At 41.5% G+C, this 20,364-nt stretch overlaps 1 protein-coding gene, 1 long non-coding RNA gene and 5 other non-coding genes across 11 annotated transcripts in view; 6 read left to right on the top strand and 1 right to left on the bottom strand.

Annotated features, from left to right (window-relative positions):
• Window positions 1-396: 396 nt before the first annotated feature.
• On the top strand, window positions 397-9,181 carry LOC144598837 (uncharacterized). Its single transcript, XR_013547903.1, has 7 exons — window positions 397-532; window positions 1,823-1,920; window positions 3,326-3,412; window positions 4,009-4,118; window positions 4,880-4,975; window positions 5,567-5,676; window positions 8,801-9,181. It is a non-coding gene; the product is annotated as an uncharacterized LOC144598837 (long non-coding RNA).
• On the top strand, window positions 2,316-2,444 carry LOC144601298 (small nucleolar RNA SNORA5). The gene has a single exon (XR_013548286.1). It is a non-coding gene; the product is annotated as a small nucleolar RNA SNORA5 (small nucleolar RNA).
• On the top strand, window positions 3,685-3,815 carry LOC144601315 (small nucleolar RNA SNORA5). The gene has a single exon (XR_013548289.1). It is a non-coding gene; the product is annotated as a small nucleolar RNA SNORA5 (small nucleolar RNA).
• On the top strand, window positions 4,329-4,457 carry LOC144601288 (small nucleolar RNA SNORA5). Its single transcript, XR_013548284.1, has one exon. It is a non-coding gene; the product is annotated as a small nucleolar RNA SNORA5 (small nucleolar RNA).
• On the top strand, window positions 5,248-5,378 carry LOC144601305 (small nucleolar RNA SNORA5). The gene has a single exon (XR_013548287.1). It is a non-coding gene; the product is annotated as a small nucleolar RNA SNORA5 (small nucleolar RNA).
• Window positions 5,879-6,009, top strand: LOC144601292 (small nucleolar RNA SNORA5). The gene has a single exon (XR_013548285.1). It is a non-coding gene; the product is annotated as a small nucleolar RNA SNORA5 (small nucleolar RNA).
• A 5,007-nt stretch (window positions 9,182-14,188) lies between the features above and the next one.
• The window catches only part of pias2 (protein inhibitor of activated STAT, 2), a 49,106-nt gene continuing 42,930 nt past the window's right edge, over window positions 14,189-20,364 (bottom strand). For 4 of the 5 annotated variants that reach the window (XM_078417820.1, XM_078417917.1, XM_078418014.1 and 1 more), the window contains exon 14: window positions 18,861-20,153. In XM_078417820.1, the coding sequence (XP_078273946.1) occupies window positions 19,956-20,153 (198 nt within the window). In that variant the 3' untranslated portion in view covers window positions 18,861-19,955. Of the gene's footprint in view, window positions 15,437-18,860; window positions 20,154-20,364 lie in introns of those variants that run through there. The other variant, XM_078418191.1, reaches the window with a different exon arrangement.

A 20,364-nucleotide genomic window follows, 5' to 3' on the forward strand; every position in this document is an offset into this window, starting at 1 on the left:
CAAGAAGGTCACACAGCCTGACCTCTCCCAAGGTCACACATTCTGACCTCTTTCTCAAGATCACACAGCCTGACCTTTTTCCCTAGATCACACAGCTTGACCTTTTTCCCCAAGGACACACAGCCTGACCACCTTCCTAAGATCACACAGCCTGACCACCCACCCAGGTCATACAGCCTGACCTTCCTAAGATCACACAGCCTGACCTTTTTCCCAAGGACACACAGCCTAACCACCTTCTCAAGATCACACAGCCTGACCACCTGCCCAAGGTCACACAGCCTGACCACCATCCTATCACACAGCCTGACCACCTGACCAAGGTCACACAGCCTGACCACCTTCCCTTTGACAGCCCATTGAACCACCGTGTGCGTCGACTGCACTGCGTGCGCGCCCCAGGCGCCGGTGGGCGCGCACGTCCGGCGACGTCCTCACGCCAGCGCCCTGTCGCTGCCATCACCATGGCGGCCGCTGCCCTCCTCCGCGCCGGACCGTGGACGGGTACAATCCCTCGGCATCCGCAGACATGGTGAGTGGGTGCAACCAAGTCTCATCGGAGGGAGTTGGAGCAGACTCTATCCCGCCGTTATTCCTCATCATCCGACGGCGGCGATGGCGATGAGGGGGGATATAACGGCAGCACCACCAAGGCAAGGGTGCGGTCATGGCGTGGCCGGCCAAACATGGCGGCGAGATGTCCTCCACTGGGTAGCAGCCGCAGATGCTGGTTTACACCGACTCAACGGGTCGGGCAGCGTCTCTGGAGAACGTTTGGCGTTACCGATCCCGACCCGAAACTTCACCTATCCAGGTTTTCCAGAGATGCTTCCTGACCCGCTAGTTACTCCATCCAGCACGTTGACGGTGTCCCTTTTCGTTATAAAACAACATCTGCAATTCCACGAGTTCTACAGAGAGAAACTTGGGGGGGGGGGGGAGTCCAGAACCAGGGGCCACAGTTTCAGAATAAGGGGTAGGCCATTTAGAACTGAGATGAAGAAAAACTTTTTCAGTCAGAGAGTTGTGAATCTGTGGAATTCTCTACCTCAGAAGGCAGTGGAGGCCAATTCTCTGAATGCATTCAAGAGAGAGCTAGATAGAGCTCTTAAGGATAGCGGAGTCAGGGGGTATGGGGAGAAGGCAGGAACGGGGTACTGATTGAGAATGATCAGCCATGATCACATTGAATGGCGGTGCTGGCTCGAAGGGCTGAATGGCCTCCTCCTGCACCTATTGTCTATTGACACTGTTTTACCTGTTTTGTGCTAGTTGAATTTTGTTTTTTGAAGTGTTAAATATGTAGTTTCAGTGTTTTAAGGTGGAGATTGACAGATTCTTGATTAGTGTGTCAATGGGGTTATGGCGAGAAGGCATGAGAATGGGGTTGAGAGGGAAAGATAGATCAGCCATGATTGAATGGCGAGTAGACTTGATGGTCTGAATGGCCTGCTCCTTAAACTTATGAACTTTTGCTTTTGTTCCAATGGCATTCAATCGATGTACTGGCATTTTCCGTGTCATCCCCTGTATCCTAATAATTCAAAATGAGTTAATACAATTTTTCCAGCATGTTGTGGTAGGGTAATGCTAAGGCATAACTTTTCTGCCTTTAACAAGCACATTGTGGTCGCACACACTCGTTTCACTGCGTATGGGTTTGAATGAGTGATTAATTACCCAAAACGTCGACATTTTTGTATAGATTGTCTTCCAGGCTTGTTAGTGTGTTTGGGGCAGCAAAGAGAAGAGTTATTGATTTGCATTTGATAAATATTTCTTAATAGAAAACTTATTGAGTTATGTCTTACTGTGTTTTTAGTAGGTGAAAGTCGATCCAAGAATCCAAATGAGCACACAAATTATTTTTCTGAAACTCCAGCCAATCGATAAGGCAAATGAGTGGAATCATCATAACAGGTATTGAATTGATTTTTTTTTTTATTGAATAAATTTTATTAGCCAAATATGTATACATACAAGGAATTTGCCTTGGTGCTTTGCTCGCAAGTAACAACACGATATACAGTGGACAATTAAAAATAAAACATAATTTAAACATGAAGAATGAAATAAAATACCAGAGCAAAAGGAGGCCACAGACTTTTGGTTGTTGAGTAGGGCTGCTGCTCATCGTGGAGTTTGGCATCCGTGAAAGAAAGTATAATGTTGTTGTGTATTTCTAAAAGAGAAACAAAGTTAGTTGCAAAATATGCTAATGGTAAATACAACAAAAACTAGAGACTTGATAATCTATTTGTAAACTGAATAGTGAGAGATAAAAGGGATCGTGGGCTGGGTTAAAGTTTGCATCATGCAATCATGTAATTGTGCATTCTCTCTTGATAGTGTGCACTTTAAAATGGCTGCAGATAGTAAATGTGGCTCACGGGCCTCTATGTTCTCTGGTAAACATAGAGGATAATAAGATGCTACAAACAATGCTGTAATTTTAATGTAAATCTGGGTCTAGCTTGTCAGTCATTTAATTGGTCAGTCATTTCACTCCGTAAAATGGAAACATACTCTTTCTTTTCTGGTGTTTTGGGCTGTTCAGATTTAGTTTAGTTCAGTGATGCAACATGGAACTGGCCCTTTCGCCCACTGAGTCCACACCAACCACTGATCACCCATTCCCATTAGTTCTATATTATACCACTTTTTCATTCACTTCATACACAATAGGGTAATTTTACAGGGGCCATTTAACTTGCAGACTTGCATGTCTTTAGCAAGTACGAAGAAACCAGAGCACCTAGAGGAAACTCACCCTGTCACAAGGAGAACGTGCGAGCTCCGCACACACGGCACCCAAAGTCGGGATTGAACGTGGGTCTCTGGCGCTATGAGGCAGAACCTCTAGCAGCTGCACCACTGTGACGCCCTGTATTTGGCTTTGTGAACTAGCCTCAAACTTTGGAAGGGATATCCTGCAAAATGTAGCTTAGTCTAGGTGACATTTGATAAAACAAATACTGAAGTTGGTTACAATAGTAAAGTTTGCGGATAAAATTGGATTTAAAATTATTGAATCCTAATAATTTCACATGAGTTAATACCATAATTCTACCATGTTATTGTAGGATAATTCTAGGACATATCACTGCAGCCTTGAACAAGCACATTCAGTCCATTGTGATTACACATACTCTTTTCACTGCATATGAATTCCAATGAGTAATTAATTACCCAAAACGTTGCCATTTTTTATTAGATTGTCTTCCAGGCTTGACAATGTGATTGGGGCTGCAAAGAGTTACTGATTTGTATTTGATAAATATTTCTTAACAGGAAACTTATTGGGTTATGTCTTACTGTTTTATAGTTGGTGAAAGTCCATCCAAGACTCCAAACAAGCACAAATTGTCTCCTCGAACCTCAAGCCAATCGATAAGTTGAAACAACAGAACAGGTACCTTGTTGAGATATGTTAGTGGGGCATTTATTGATGCACAAAAGACCAAATGGCAAAAGTCCCAGTATCCTGGATGGTGGAGTTTGCCATCTGAGTGAAATAAAGTAGAATACTGTAGTGGGTTTCTAATAGAGAAACAAAGCTTGTTCTGTTGCAAAATATTCCAGTGAAAATTAGAAGCAAAAACTAGGGAAATTACTGTATATCTGAGATGAATAATGAGAGACTAAAGATTAATTGGATCGTGGGCTGGGTTAAAGTTAGCATCATGCAGTCATGTAATTGTGTATTCTCTCTTGATAGTGTGCACTTTAAAATGGCTGCAGATAGTAAATGTGGCTCACGGGCCTCTATGTTCCCTATGGTAAACATGGAGGATAATAAAGTGCTGCAAACAATGTTATAATTTTAATGTAAATTTGGACCTATCTTGTCGATCTTTTAATTGAATTGGTCAGTCGTTTCGGTCGATGAATAGATTGTCTTCCATGCTTGTTAATGAGATTGGGGCTGCAAAGAGAAGAGTTACTGATTTGCATTTGATAAATATTTCTTCAAAAATCTTAGTGGGTCATGTCTTACTGTTTTTTTAGTGGGTGATAATCTATTTCAGTCTCCAAACAAGCACAAATTATCTCCTTGAAGCTGTGGCCAATCGATGAGGGGAATGAGTTACATCAACGTACCGTTCTTGTTGAGAAAGGTTGGTGAGGTGTTTTCTGAGGCACTAAAGACCATACGGCAAAAGTTCCAGTATCTTGGTTCGTGAAGTTCAGTAAGAAAGTCAGTTCTGTTGCAAAATATTCCAATGGAAAATACAAGGAAAAACAAGAGAAATTATGATCTATTTTTAAGCTGAATAATGAGAGACTAAAGATTAATGGGATCGTGGGCTGGGTTAAAATTTGCATCATGCAGTCATGTAATTGTGTATTCTCTCTTGATAGTGTGCACTTTAAAATGGCTGCAGATAGTAAATGTGGCTCACGGGCCTCTATGTTCTCTGGTAAACATGGAGGATAATAAGATGCTACAAACAATGCTGTGATTTTAATGTAAATCTGGGTCTAGCTTGTCAGTCATTTAATTGGTCAGTTATTCCACTCAGTAAAATGGAAACATACTCTTTCTTTTCTGGTGTTTTGGGCTGTTCAGATTTAGTTTAGTTCAGAGATGCAACATGGAACTGGCCCTATTGACCATATTTCTACCATGTTATTGTAGAATAATTCTAGGACATATCACTGCAGCCTTGAACAAGCACATTCAGTCCATTGTGATTACACATACTCTTTTCACTGCATATGGATTCCAATGAGTGATGAATTACCCAAAACGGGCCATTTTTGTATAGATTGTCTTCCAGGTTTGTTAATGTGATTGGGGCTGTAAAGATTTACCGATTTGTATTTGATAATATTTCTTAACAGGAAACTTATTGGGTTATGTCTTACTGTTTTATAGTAGGTGAAAGTCCATCCAAGACTCCAAACAAGCACAAACTGTCTTCTTGAACCTCAAGCCAATCGATAAGGCAAAAGAGTTGAAACAACAGAACAGGTACCTTGTTGAGAAATGTTAGTGGGGCATTTATTGATGCACAACAGACCAAATGGCAAAAGACCCTGTATTCTGAATGGTGGAGTTTGCCATCTGAGTGAAATAAAGTAGAATGTTGTCGTGGATTTCTGATAGAGAAACAAAGCTTGTTCTGTTGCAAAATATTCCAGTGAAAATTAGAAGCAAAATCTAGAGAAATGACTGTACATCTAAGATGAATAATGAGAGACTAAAGATTAAAGGGATCGTGGGCTGGGTTAAAGTTTGCATCATGCAGTCATGTAATTGTGTATTCTCTCTTGATAGTGTGCACATTAAAATGGCTGCAGATAGTAAATGTGGCTCACGGGCCTCTATGTTCCCTGTGGTAAACATGGAGGATAATAAAGTGCTGCAAACAATGTTGTAATTTTAATGTAAATCTGGGCCTATCTTGCCGATCTTTTAATTGGTCAGTTGCTTTGGTCAATGAATAGATTGTCTTCCATGCTTGTTAATGAGATTGGGGCTGCAAAAAGAAGAGTTGCTGATTTGCATTTGATAAATGTTTCTTCAAAAATCTTACCGGGTTATGTCTTACTGTTTTTTCAGTGGGAGAAAATCTATTTCAGTTTCCAAACAAGCACAAATTATCTCCTTGAAGCTGTGGCCAATTGATGAGGGGAATGAGTTACATCAACGTACCGTTCTTGCTGAGAAAGGTTAGTGGGGTGTTTTCTGAGGCACAAATGGCAAAAGTTCCAGTATCTTGGTTCGTGAAGTTCAGTAAGAAAGTCAGTTCTGTTGCAAAATATTCCAATGGAAAATACAAGGAAAAACAAGACAAATTATGATCTATTTTTAAGCTGAATAATGAGAGACTAAAGATTAAATGGTTCGTGGGCTGGGTTAAAGTTTGCATCATGCAGTCGTGTAATTGTGTATTCTCTCTTGATAGTGTGCACTTTAAAATGGCTGCAGATAGTAAATGTGGCTCACGGGCCTCTATGTTCTCTCCGGTAAACATAGAGGATAATAAAGTGCTGCAAACATTGCTGTGATTTTAATGTAAATCTGGACCTAGCTTGTCCATCTTCTAATTGGTCAGTAGAATGCTTTGCATTTTGTTCAATAAAACGTAAGCATTCTCATGTTCTGTGTTTAGGGCTGTTCTTGGATTCATGAACCAGCCCTGCATTAATGTCATGCAAAAAAAAGTGCAAAGATCGATGTATTATTTCCCCACTAGGGCTGTGGCAAATGTTCCCACGGTATGCTTTTGTAGACGGTAATCTTCAATTAAGTTTATTGGCGTGGCATTTCAAAACTGCTGAATTATCCAACTGCACAATCTGTAGATTATTTTATTTGTTTAGGTTGTATCTGGACAACATTTCTCTGTCTTATGTGTATGCTACCATTGGATTCCTGCACTGTAAAACTAAAACCTGCCTTCAGGGTCGTATTTCATCCAGGTACTGGAGTGCCCCTAAATGCTGCAGTTTTGGTGTGTACTGGGGCTTGCTCCTAGCGTGACTTTCTTGAAAGGCACTCGTCCCGAGTTATGCAGTGCATGTGCTCTGTAATCTATATCCCTACTTTTAATTTAGCCTTTGTTAAATTCAAACTAACTGAGAAAAGGGTTACTACGTGTACAGTAATGAAATAGTGTGTGTTTATTCCTTATGTAGTTACATTCATTTTGAAAATTGTTCACATTCAGGGTTGTTTGATTTCTTTGAGTGATGCTAAAATATGGAACACACACACTCACTAAAATTCTGAGTGCCAAGGAAAGGAAATATCATAATACAGAGGGAAGTGGATGAAAATCGCATTGTCAACCTCATTGCGTCAGTGCAGAGTATGTTCTTATGTTCTTGGTTCTTGGTCCTCCAAAATATTCCAAATGGAATTTAAACTGGAGGTGGAGTAACAAAGTGAAAGGATGATCTGACATGAAACTAAGGTCTTTTATTGTTACATGTACCAATTAAGGTACAATAGAAACATAGAAAATAGGTGCAAGAGTATGCCATTTGGCCCTTCGAGCCTGCACCGCCATTCAATATGATCATGGCTGATCATCCAGCTCAGTAGCCTGTACCTGCCTTCTCTCCATACCCCCTGATCCCTTTAGCCACAAGGGCCACATCTAACTCCCTCTTAAATATAGCCAATGAACTGGCCTCAACTACCTTCTGTGGCAGAGAATTTCACAGACTCACCACTCTGTGTGAAGAAATGTTTTCTCATCTCGGTCCTAAAAGACTTCCCCCTTATCCTTAAGCTGTGACCCCTGGTTCTGGACTCCCCCAACATCGGGAACAATCTTCCCGCATCTAGCCTCTCCAACCCCTTAAGAATTTTATATGTTTCTATAAGATCCCCCCTCAGTCTTCTAAATTCCAGCGAGTACAAGCCTAGTCTATCTAGTCTTTCTTCATATGAAAGTCCCGCCATCCCAGGGATCAATCTGGCGGTGCAGGCTCGAAGGGCCGAATGGCCTACTCCTGCACCTATTTTCTATGTTTCTATTGTACCTTAATTGGTACCTTTAACAATAAAAGACCTTAGTTTCATGTCAGATCATCCTTTCAATCTACAATGATATTCATATTACCATACAGCCATACTAAAAAAAAAGCAATGACACAACTCCATAAAAAGTTAACATAAACGGCACGGTGGCGCAGCGGTAGAGTTGCTGCCTTACAGCGAATGCAGCGCCGGGGAACTCAGGTTCGATCCTGACTACGGGCGCTGTCTGTACGGAGTTTGTACATTCTCCCCGTGACCTGCGTGGGTTTTCTCCGAGATCTTTGGTTTCCTCCCACACTCCAAAGACGTACAGGTATGTAGGTTAATTGGCTGGGCAAATGTAAAAATTGTCCCTAGTGTTAGTGTGCGGGGATCGCTGGGCGGCGCGGACCCGGTGAGCCGAAGGGCCTGTTTGCGCTGTATATCTAAATCTAAACATCCACCACAGTGGATTCCACATTCCTCACTGATGGAAGGCAATAAAGTCTAATCTTCCCTCATTTTTCTCCCGCGGTCGGGGCAGTCGAACCATCCGTCGCGGGCGATCGAAGCTCCCGCGTCGGGGCAGTCGAAGCTCCCGTGGCTTGGAGCTCCCAAAGTCGGTCTCTAACCAGAGACCGCGAGCTCCACTATGTTAAACTCTGCAGGCTCCCGCATCCCTGGTTGATCCCTGGCAAAAGGACCACCAGCTCCGCAATGATATAGTCCTGCAGGCTCCTGCTGTTGGAGCTCCAGCAGAGGCCTCCAGCTCCTCGATGTTAGGTCGCAGTGCGGATGGAGATAGGATACGGAACAAAAATTGCATCTCCATCAAGGTAAGAGATTTTAAAAGTTTCCCCCAACCCCCCACATAAAACAAGCTAAAGAACACTAAAACATGCAATTAACACATACTAAAGAAACAACAGAGAAGGGACAGACTGTTGGCGAGGCAGCCATTGCTGGCGCCACCCAGTGGTCATATCACAGCATTGCAGTATGATGCCTAGCTAGGTGGCATTGAATCTGTGTTTTTTTGGGGGGTGACTTTTGCATTCCACTTGTCCAGGCAAATTTGATGCACAGCCCAAGGACTGGAAGGGGTGTTCCCTTTAAAGAAATGAGTAGAACAGCAGTTGGACATCTGTGGAAGCCCCGCAATATCTGGTGTGCAAGTACACATTGTGTTGAGAGGTGGATTTGATTCTGTATTTAATGGTAGAAATGCATTAAGCACAAATATGGTTGAAGGATGTCTTTGTGGGGGCATGTATAAAATAAATATGTATGTATTAAAAATTGGGATTTTCTTTCCTCTTTAAACAGGTTCACAGTAATCCCTTCATAGATACAGTGCTGAGAGACAGTGGGCAATGGACGCCTTGGAATTGTGGCTTCATCATTAGATTTTGACTGCCTTTCAATCTGATCTCGCTGACTGGTTAGCACGCAACAATAGCTTTTAACTGTACTCTGTACATGCGGCAATAAACTAAACTGTACATCAGTAGCCCTGAGGTGTTAATTTGATTTGGTGTGCATTGAATTTGATGCTCTGTTCTGAAGTTGTTATTTATAGTGTATATTTAATCAGTTACTTGAAGTATTTAAAAATGGTAAATTTATTTGCAAAAGTTACTTCAACATTTTCAAAACAAGTTCATTTATAAACTGAATTATAAACTGCCCATAATAAAATTATGGTTATTTTGTGTATGTGTTATTGTCTATCTGCTCTTTTTGTTTACTGAGCTGATCTTCAGCATCTTAATCATCTCATCCACTGGTTGCTTCACTTCCTGCTGCTGTTCACCATCTTGAGCCCAATCGATTGACTTGGATAAACCCAATAAGGAAATAAGTGTGTTCGGTATCTCGATAAACGCAAGGAATCATAGGATTTGTCAAAGGTCATTCGGGATTTTAAGAAAACGAACGCAGCGATGTATAAACTGTATAAATTGTTAACCATTCTACTAAGGAATTCATCTAGAATTCTGTCAACTGGATAGCTTCCTTTCTTGTTCTGCTGTTCACACCCTGCACAGTCCCAGTTCTAGTTCAGTTCATTAATGTGCAATTACAAGATATTCAAAAAGTTAAAGAATTTATTATTTTCATTTAATCCTTAATGTGTTTGCTACTGGAATAAGAAAATATTACTTGTGTTTGAAACATTTTCTTTATTCATAATTTATGTTAAAATATATTTAACCTGCGGCAGGGAGCGACTATCTGTGTGATGTGGGCTGATGCTTTACCTACAAGCGGTGTGAATGTACCGTTAAGGTAAAGATTAATCTCTGAGGAAAACTGAGTACAGGGTTGGCCCTGTGAAGGAGCCGCCAATCCGATATAAGACATTTAACTACGAAATGCCTGCCCGTTGGTATCGGATAAATTGAGTGGAGAGTCTGTGCTGTTCCAAGTTTGCGGTGGTTGCGGTGCATTTCCCCCAGCCATCTCGCCCGGTGCACGTTGACCAGCACAGTTTGCCAGCCCTTGTTAGCAGAGGCTCATGTGCAGGTGTTACCTGAAGCCCAAAGATTTTGTGGAGGTTCTGAGTTAGGATCGGGCACGCAGCGAGCTAGGGAGAGGGCTGTCAGATCAGATCAGACCAGGTGGCCGAAGTTTAATGGATCGTTATCAAACTTCCATCTGTGCGGCATTGCCAGCTCTCCCAGATCCCCCACCCCAACTGTCGACAAAGTCTGACTGACTCATATTACGGTTGGTTCCGTGTTTGCCCACTCGCTGGGGCGGGCGGCACCTCCTTCAAAGAGCGAGAACAGGTCCCGTCAGCTGGGGAGCTGTGACCTACTCCTGAGTGAAGCCTCTAGTTTGGCTGCGGTTCAAATGGCTGCAAATTCTCATAATTATCACCACCTGGTCACCTGGACCCGGCTCCCAACTGTGTGCCCTGACAGACTGGAACCAACCCCAGAGGTTAAAACGACAGCATCTTTATTTAAGCCAACCCACCTCGAAAGTTTAACCAACCTGTTCAAATCTAATCTGAACTTTCCAACCTAGTCAAGTCAATTTTATTTGTATAGCACATTTAAAAACAACCCCCCCCACGTTGACCAAAGTGCTGTACATCAGTTCAGGTACTAAGAACGAACATACAATGGCATACAAACATACACAGCGCCCCCTCAGAGGGCCTCAAACGCTAGGGAGTAGAAATAGGTTTTGAGCCTGGACTTAAAGGAGTCGATGGAGGGGGCAGTTCCACAGTCTAGGAGCTACAACTGCAAAAGCGCGGTCACCCCTGAGCTTAAGCCTAGACCGCGGGATAGTCAGTAGCCCCAAGTCGGCCGACCTGAGGGACCTGGAGATAGAATGGTGGGTTAGAAGATTTTTGATATGGGGGTGGGTGGGGCAAGCCCGTTTACGGCTTTGTATGTGAATAGGAGGAGCTTGAAGATTATTCTGTACTGTACTGGGAGCCAGTGGAGAAAGGCCAGAATCGGGGTGATGTGGTCCTTTTGCGGTTGATTGGTTGACCACACAAGTTATAATTCGTGTAAATCAATATCGAATTTAAATGGCTGTGACTTGGGCTAATGCCAGGGATTTGATCATTGACAGGTTCATTCCAGGCATTCTTCGCGTTTTCAAGGGTGGTGCTGTATTGAGTCAATAATTTAAATAGATACAATTGTGGATTTGTGCAGTACGCCGCCGTGGCCTACTGCTGACATATGACGGATAAATGTATTTATAAATCTCATTGAAATGAACACGCAGGTCCGTACACACACAGTAGCTCAGCTGGCGAGAATGTTTATCCCGAATGACCCATGAGCTGGGCATGCACAGTTGTAATACTGAACTCGCGTATTAGGATGTATAAGAAAATAACTGCAGATGCTGGTACAAGTCGAAGGTTTTTATTCACAAAATGCTGGAGTAACTCAGCAGGTTACTCAGCCCTTCTTCAGACTGAAGAAGGGTCTCGACCCGAAACGTCACCCATTCCTTCTCTCCTGAGATGCTGCCTGACCTGCTGAGTTACTCCAGCATTTTGTGAATTAAAAACCGTCGCGTATTAGGATGGTTGGTTTAACGGAGTCCCCACTCCTGAATTTACTGCCATGACTGATGAAGGCAAATGTGCCAAATGGCTCTCCCACCATCACTCATTGCGCTGCCATCATCCCTTCCACAAAGCCAATTTTGTATCCAAGCTCGCACTGATCACCATGTGATCTAATCTTCATGATTGGCCTACCATGCAGGACCTGGTCAAGGGCTAACCTCATCAATCCTTTTCTTCACCTCTTACAGAACTTGAATCAAATTTGAGCAGATTTCTCATGCACATACTGACTTTCTAATCAGCCCCTGTTGTTCCAAATACTGGCAGATTCTGTCACTCAGATTTCCCTCCTGTCACTTTCCCACCACTGTTAAATGCACCGGCATTTAACTGAGGATTCGAGAGTTATCGACCAAGCGCAGGCAAGTGGGACGAGGGTAGCTGGGACATTGTTGGCTGATGTGGGCGAGTTGAGCTGAAGGGCCTGTTTCCACACTATCACTCTATGACTATGACCAGCCAGTAGTTTCCTGTCTTGTTCTTGCAACCCTTCATAAATAAAGGGACTACATTAGCCACCATCCTTCCAGTATCTCATCCATAGCTCAAAGCGGATGCAAATATCTGCCAAGACCTCTGCAATTTAATTCTTGCTACAATGTTCTCGGATACTCTAAATCGGGCCAGATTTATCTGCGTTGATATTCCCCAGAACATTAGTACCTCTACTGTTGTAATGTGGATATGTTCCAATACCTAGCTCTTCCTTTCCTTAATGACCTCCACAGTAAATAAAGATGAGAAATGTTCAGTTAACGCCTTACTCATCTCCTAAGGGTCCACACAGATGTCGACATTGAACCTTAATGGGACCTATTCTTTCCCGAGTTACCCTTTTGCTCTAAATATCTTTGTAGAATCTCTTGGCATTCTCCCATACCTGATCTGCCAGTGGTCCCATCTTTTTGATCTGATTACCCACAAGTGCACAGCATCCATTATTAAAGGGATATGGGGTACGGTAGTTCCCACTCACTGCTCCGTCACCCTGCTCCTTTCACTCCTTCATACACTCATCTCCCATTCCCAGAGTCCAATTTCCCTTTCACCTCTCCTGTATGCCTTCTACCTGTGTCCCTCCCTCTGGCTTTATGTTTCACTCTTCTGCTTTCCTTATCCTTTTATCTCACTCCAAGCATCTGTCAATCCAACTCCCCTCACCAATATCCATCTATCATTTGCTATGCTTTGTCGCATCCCCACCTCTATTCCAGCTTTCTCATCCTCCTCCACCACACCCCCCCCCTCAATTACAGTCTGTCTGAAGAAGGATCTTCACCTGAAATGTTGCTATCCATTCCCTCAAACTGCTGCCTGACCCTCTGAGTTCCTCCAAGTTGTGATTTACTTAGAAATGATGGAAAATTGATTACACTGCTGTGTACCACCTTTAAAAAAGCTAATTCAAAACACCTTTAACTGTTAATCAGAATAACATCTAACAGTCCAGTAAATTTGCCAGACTGGCACCAAATTTGTGTGTCAGATTAAGAATTTAACTGTATTGTAACCAATTATGCCGCTTTAGAGACACCACATCCTGCCTGGACATCTCTGAGGAACAATACTTTTGCAGGCTCGGGTTTCCGATGGCTACCATCATGGAGGCTTATGACATTCTTTATCGCGGCACAATGGGTTAAAAGACATTTTGACAGGTTCAAGAAATGGAAAGGGTTAGAGGCCAAACATGGCTGGCTGGGACTAGCATAGATGGGGCATTTTGGTCAGCATGGACAGGTTGAGCCAAATTACCTGCTTTTGTGCTGTATGACTGACCTGAAGAATGGCGAGTAAATAAATGCCAATGAACCGAATGACATGGCTCAGGGACTAGGTGACAATGAGATCTCAATATTTAAAACATTATGTGAGGAAGTCATAAGGTCTACTTTTAAACCTGCCTTGTACTTGGTGAAAGTACAGAATAGCCAGGGTCCCACATCCCTCTTAGTTTGATGGAAGCACAATGGAGCAATATCAATCACCCTAAAACAGACTGAAATATTAATGATTTTACATTCCCACTTCTAAAGCTTAAAAGGTAATGCTAATTTGCATTTTTATTTTCTTCACCTAATAGCCTTATGCGTTTTGAAGAGGTTCTGAAATAAAAAATCCTTAATTTCTGCATTTTAATGCACAAGGGATATAAGGTGTATTTGCAAACTATCTAAAACTCTGACTTGGTGACATAGAGGGTGGTGGTGGTCAGGTGGGCATTATTTCTAACTGGAAATCTGTAACATGGTGTACTGCAGGGAACAGTGGGGGAACCTTTCTTGCTTAAATATATACAAATGACTTGGACGAGAATGTAGGTGGTATGATTTATCCGTTTGCAGACAACTCAAAAATTGGAGTTGTAGATAACAAAGGTCCCCTAAGGATACAGTGGAATTAATCAGCTGGGAGGTTGGCACAGAGATAGCATAAGGAATTTTGTCCAGACAAGTCTGAGGAAATTAGGATTCTAATCCTAGGAAAGGACTATAGGACATAGAGTAACTGGCAGCGACCGTGGGAACATTAATATACAAAAAGATTTCGGTAAAAGTCCACAGCTCCCTGAAAAAGGCAACACAGGTGGATAATGGTGTAAAAGCTTTATTATGCTTGACTTCATAGGTCAGCGCATTGATTATGAGTTTGGTTGTCATGTTGCAGTTGTATAAAACATTGGTTGGATCACATACAATTCTAGTCACACTACAGGAAGGATGTGGTAGCAACAGGAAGAATGCAGAAGAGATGCACCATGATACTGCATGGAATAGAGGGTTGCAGTTACAAGGAGAGATTGGATGGACTGGTTTAAAGTCACCCAGTCTCTTACATTCTGGTGAGATATAACCCAGTCTATCCAATTTCTCCTTGTAACTGCAACTCTCTATTCCATACAATATCCTGGAGGTTGAAAGCTTGACGGTTACATTGAATGGCGGTGCTAGCTCGAAGGGCAGAGGGGCCCCCTCTTGCACCTATTGTCTATTGTTACTGATGGGATAGTCAGAATAAGACTGCTGGAGTAACTCAGTGGGTTAGGAAATATCTCTAGAGAACATAGATAGGCGACGTTTCAGTTTGGGACAATTCAGACTAATTGTGGTTGGGGAAAGAAAGCTGGAAGAGAGGTTGGGGCAGGTCAAAGACTGGCAAGTGATAGGTGGATATTTTTCCCAGGCCAAGGAATCCAGAGATAGAGGGCTCGAGCTGGAGAGAAGGGAAGTTTTAATTAGATTGAGGGGTATATTTTTACACTCTGTGGATGGTGAATGTCTGGAATAAGGAGGTGAAGGCAGATACAATTATGCTTAAAAAGAGTCTCGACAAGTACTTGGATAAGAGAGGCGTACAGGGATACAGGCCAAATGGTAATAATGTCGACAGACAACACTGTCGACATGGATCAAAAGGGTATACATTTCTATAATTCATGTATAAGTAATGATCATTCATACAAATTTTAAAATGTTTTCATTATCTATTTATTTGTATTGCAAAATATAAAGATCTGGTTCAAGACCATTTTCACTTTGTCTGGTTCTTTTGTCACTCCTCACCAGTTATTTGGGTCGCCTAGCTTCAATGCCAGCAGGCACGTCTTGGCAGGTTTTCTGTTGAAGAACTCATTACATAATTTTATAGCGCATAAACACTGGTATATCTATTTTCTTGGAGACTGCCTTTGAAGTGGATAGGTTCTGTCAGAGTATTGTGAGTGACTGTCTCATTTTACTGTTAATCATAAAAGTTCAGAACAATTGCTTGCTGGGAGTTGTTCCCTGTTTATTTGGTGTCTCTTTCGTCAGTGGGTCTGGAAATCTGCGTGAACGGAGGCTCTCCGGCACAGACTTCTAAGAAAAAGAGAGGCATTTTGAAAACAAAAATGCTACTACAAGTGCAAGTCTCAGTTTTCTTCCATAGAATTTTACTCTTAATTTACCACTTAACCGGTTGAAGAAATAACTAAAAGATGCTATTCTTAATATTTACTTACTGCTCCAATTGAAGGCTCCACATTAATCCTCGTAATTTGTGACTTTTATTGGAACATGAGTGTGCACTGCAAGGCTAAAATTTAAGTGCTTTCATAATTGTCTAAATTGGTGGCGATGGTATAGATCAACTTAACAAGAAGAACATTGTAATCTTCATGTGCCTTGTAGGCATTAAGTCTTAATAGAAGTCAGTGCTGTGGGTTCCAATGGTACAAAAAGGTAAGGATGGGTCAGTGTTGCTGATTTTCTTCCCAAAAAGGTGGTTAATGAAACAGCATTTTAATGACATCCTGGTACTAATGCTATCTTTTATGGTATTTCGGATCATTCCAATTTGAATTCACCAGCTGTCATAAGATCATTGGTCCAGTAACAATCATGCCACTGTACACATGGGTTAATCTACTGACAGCGTGATTAGTGCAACAAATTAATCTGACACAATGCAAATGTTATGCATAGTTGCATAAAATACAAAATATAAATTAAATTAAATATACAAGAAAAATTAAATGTTAATCACAAGTAGCAAATAAATGAAAATAATTATGTTTCCTAGAATTCTGTGGATATATGGAATAAGCTGCTGGATGACGTAGTTGATGCAGGCACTATAACAACACTTAAAAGACCTTTGGACAGGTACATGGATAAGAAAGGTTAAGACGTTTATGGGCCAAATGCAGGCAAGCAGGAATAGCGTAGATGGGGCATCTTGGTCAGCATGAGCAAGTTGGGCCGAAGGACACATTTCTGTGCTGTATGACTCTGATTCTGTATACACTGTCTGAGTAAATCCTCCCTTCATCTGCACCAGTTAACTAGCTCTATCGAAGGTAAGAAAATACAGAAGTTTCCAATTGCAACTCATGACCTTAGCATTCTGTATCACTACAGTAATATCCAATCCTTGTCAGAGTCACTGCAGTATGCAGCATAGAAACAGGCCAACTTGTCCAGCCGACAAGTTGCCTAACCAAACTGCCTAACACCAATCATCAATCATCCATTCGCACTAGTTTCTTTCTCATCCACTCCCTACAAATTAGGGGCAATTTACAGTGGTCAATTAATCTGCAAACCACATAATTTTGCGACGCGAGAGGAAACTAGAGCACCTGGAGGAAAACCTGCATGATCACAAGGCAAATGTGCAAACTCCAACTTATGAGATGGTTATCAAATAAAGCTTGGCACTATGTCATGCTATTATGGACGTTAGTCAGAAAAGCTTTGAGTATCCCAGGGAAAGTGAGAGGGATTAAGGGAGAGTTTAGGCCTCAGTAGCTGAATACATGGATACAAACTAGAGTCAATGCTGGTCAATTGGCAAAAACAAGGAACTGCAGGTTCTGGTTAATAATAGGGTCAGGGTTGATGGTTTAAGAGAACAGCGTGTTAAATCCTGTGTTTTGAATAACTCTAAGGGGGCTAGGGTGTGGAACAGGCTAATTTGAAAAGTCTGGAGCCTGTCTCTGAATTTAACAAAAGCAAGAATGGAAGACGAGGGGAAATGCTATGGAATTAAAAGATGGTCTGGGTGGACATGGATTCAGGAACTTGGCTCAAATACGGATATGAGGCCCAGGTTGAGAGGTGTCTCTATTCAGATTTAATCAGAGATAGGAGTCAGTGACAATGGAATGGCTGAAGAAGAGTGCTGGCCCGAAACATCACCGATCCATTTTCTGCAGAGATGCTGCCTGACCCGATAATTACTCCAGCATTTTGTATGTATCAATGGAATGTAGATATTAATTTACAAAGGATAGACTATTTGGCTCTTCAAACTTGCTTAATCTGATCCTCTCATTATTATAAACCCATTTTCAATATCTAAAGTCCAAATTATTTCTATAAATGCATTCAGTAGTAGAGAATTCTGTCTTGATGAAGACATTTTCTTTCATCTTCATATCATATCATCATATATATACAGCCGGAAACAGGCCTTTTCGGCCCTCCAAGTCCGTGCCGCCCAGTGATCCCCGTACATTAACACTATCCTACACCCACTAGGGACAATTTTTTTAAATTTTATTTTTACATTTACCCAGCCAATTAACCTACATACCTGTACGTCTTTGGAGTGTGGGAGGAAACCGAAGATCTCGGAGAAAACCCACGCAGGTCACGGGGAGAACGTACAAACATCTTAGACAAAGATGTTCAATGGAAAGTCCAATCTGTGTCCTGGTCCATGAAATTAATGTTTAAAGTAGCCAGTACAATGTGCTGTTTTGTCCTAGATGATTTTGCGTTTCTTGAACGCCTTTTGGCTTGCGCTCATTCAAGCAAGCGGAGAATATTCCAATATACTCTTGACCTGTGTCTTGTAGAAGGGGGAAATGGCTTTGGGGATGAACAACTCAGTAATGATCATTCGGCATCGGATTTGTTCTTGAAACCACGGTATTTATGCAGCGGGTCCAGTTTTTTAGTCAATGGTAGCCACCCCCTCCAAGATATTAATAGCATGGGAAGTACTATTGAATGTCAAGATTAGGAGATTACATGGTCAGACTAATTTCTTGAAAATGGTATGTATGGCAACTATGTGGCACAAACACTGCTTGTCACATCAGCCCATGACCTTCTAGGTCTGGTTCCACGTAGATAAGACTGCTTCATTTGCTAAGTTACAAATGAATTTAAACAATCATCAACAAATATCCCCATTTTTGGCCTTGCGATGGAAGGTTTTGAAGAAGCAATAGGCCCTGGGGCTAGAATGATTAAACTCTATCACAAGCATCATCTTTTTGTGAGATTTATGACTCATCTATTTTTTGTCCCTTGATGTCTGTTGATCAGTTTACCAAGGCTTCTTGTTGCCACTCAATAGAATAGAAATTCTTCAAAACCTCCACAGATTTGAAAGGTAGAGGAACAGATTTATCAGCTAACTCGGGGACCAGTAAGAAGCTGGGTGGTCAGTTCAGTGCACATAGAATCAACAGGGCAATTGATAAATCTGGAAAAAGACACGAGGAGGGTAGAGAGTAAAGAAACTAGAGAAAAATAAGAGTTTGGGATGGCCAGAAGGACTCTGAGAAATTTGGCTTGGTACGTTTGAAACAGATGCAATTGAATGGATGATCTTAATCTTAGACACAAAGAAATGCATTAGCTTCTTACTTGCTGTATATGAGAATGCGGATGCAGGAATAGAAGGCAGTGATTTGGGTAATCCTGTCGAAGCATGTGTTTATAAAACTGAAAACAAAGGAGCTAATTATTTATAGTGCAAGAAAATAGATCCACCAAAAGTCAAACTGAATAACACATTAGTCCTCATACTTCGTTGAATGCAACTGAAGGTTTTATGATATAATAAAGTAAAAATTTCAGAATCAGAAGTGTTCTTAGAAGCAAAACATGATTGGAAAACTCAACTTACGGCAATAACTCATACTACATAAATGTGCCTTATTGTCAAGAAGCAAACAATAATATACATTTTTAGTACTATTGATTATATTGTGCACAATTAAGTCAAAGATAGAGATGAGCTTAGTGTCAGAGCTCCTGCAGGTCATGTGGCATTATACTACCAGAATACCTCTTGATGGAAGGGATGTTACAATTTCTTAATGACTAAGTGGATGTATTTTTGTTTAAGGATCATAAAACGGCATTTAAATTGAAAAAGGAATGGAAACAGTATAAAGAAAAAAATGTATTTTTTGCCATCCTGGAAACATAATACAAGTTTATATGAAATTTAATCATTAAAGAGTTAAATTTCAGAACTGATTAATACAATGCCTTATCCAAAAGATGTTAACTTCTGGCTCAGTTACTGCATTTGAGTCAGGATTACAGCAATTAACCTCATCAACAGACAGGATGGTTCTTCAACAGGCTGAGGCTATGTTTTTCCACAAGAAAGCACCAATATTTGAACTTTTACAGAGACAAAGCATACTTTTGAGGAGAGGTATAGATATTCAGTCAACTTGCAGAAGAGAAATAAAAATACTGCTCACTTCATTGGTGGTCGTAAATAAAACATTACATCAATTGCAACAGAACGCATTACAGTTTTTCTCGTCTTCTGCTTTCACTGCACCTCAAGTTCACTCTGGCCAGGGATTTCAGGTTTAAGCTCTTAGTTCATGTCATGCATTCTCATTTCCAAACCGTTCCAAGGAAGAGCTGAACTGGGAAAGTCTCAGTGAATGCTGATAGTCAACAAGGCTCTTGATATTTAAAAAGAACAAATAAAAATAACGTGGCAGCCTTGTGGAGAATGCACAAAATGCTATTGTCTAAGTCCTTGGTTGCAATATGATTGCTGTTCCACTCTTTCTTCCTCCAATCCCACCCTTCCTGTTGTAGCACATTGATTAAAAAAAAAAGTGTTTGAAATTTGTCAGTCTAAGGAGATAATGTCTGGGATGCTGCTGGCTGTTCCTCCTCCACCTGCTATAACCCCAGCTTCTGTTCGGCTGCTGCTGTTGCCTTCGTGGTGTTGGGTTGATGAGATGATGCTTCCGCCAACAGTGGTGGGTGTCATTGACGGTGGTCCAACAGCAGAGGAGAGATTGTCCAGAAATATAGATTGACAGTACTGCATTTGAGGAAATAAAAAAAGTGAACAACTTCCCCACAGTTGAAGGCTCTCAAATAACTTGCTGACAGAACTCATCAGCCCTAAGCACAGTCCTACACTTTCTGATAAGGTTTCATATTGGAGGCAAATATCAAAAAGAAATATTCTTTGCCCCAGGAAGTGAATCAAAAAGCATAGATCAAAAATGCAGATGTGAAATCAGGCTATC

Source organism: Rhinoraja longicauda, chromosome 1, assembly GCF_053455715.1.
Source record: "Rhinoraja longicauda isolate Sanriku21f chromosome 1, sRhiLon1.1, whole genome shotgun sequence".
In the NCBI taxonomy this organism is placed as follows: Eukaryota; Metazoa; Chordata; class Chondrichthyes; order Rajiformes; family Arhynchobatidae; genus Rhinoraja; species Rhinoraja longicauda.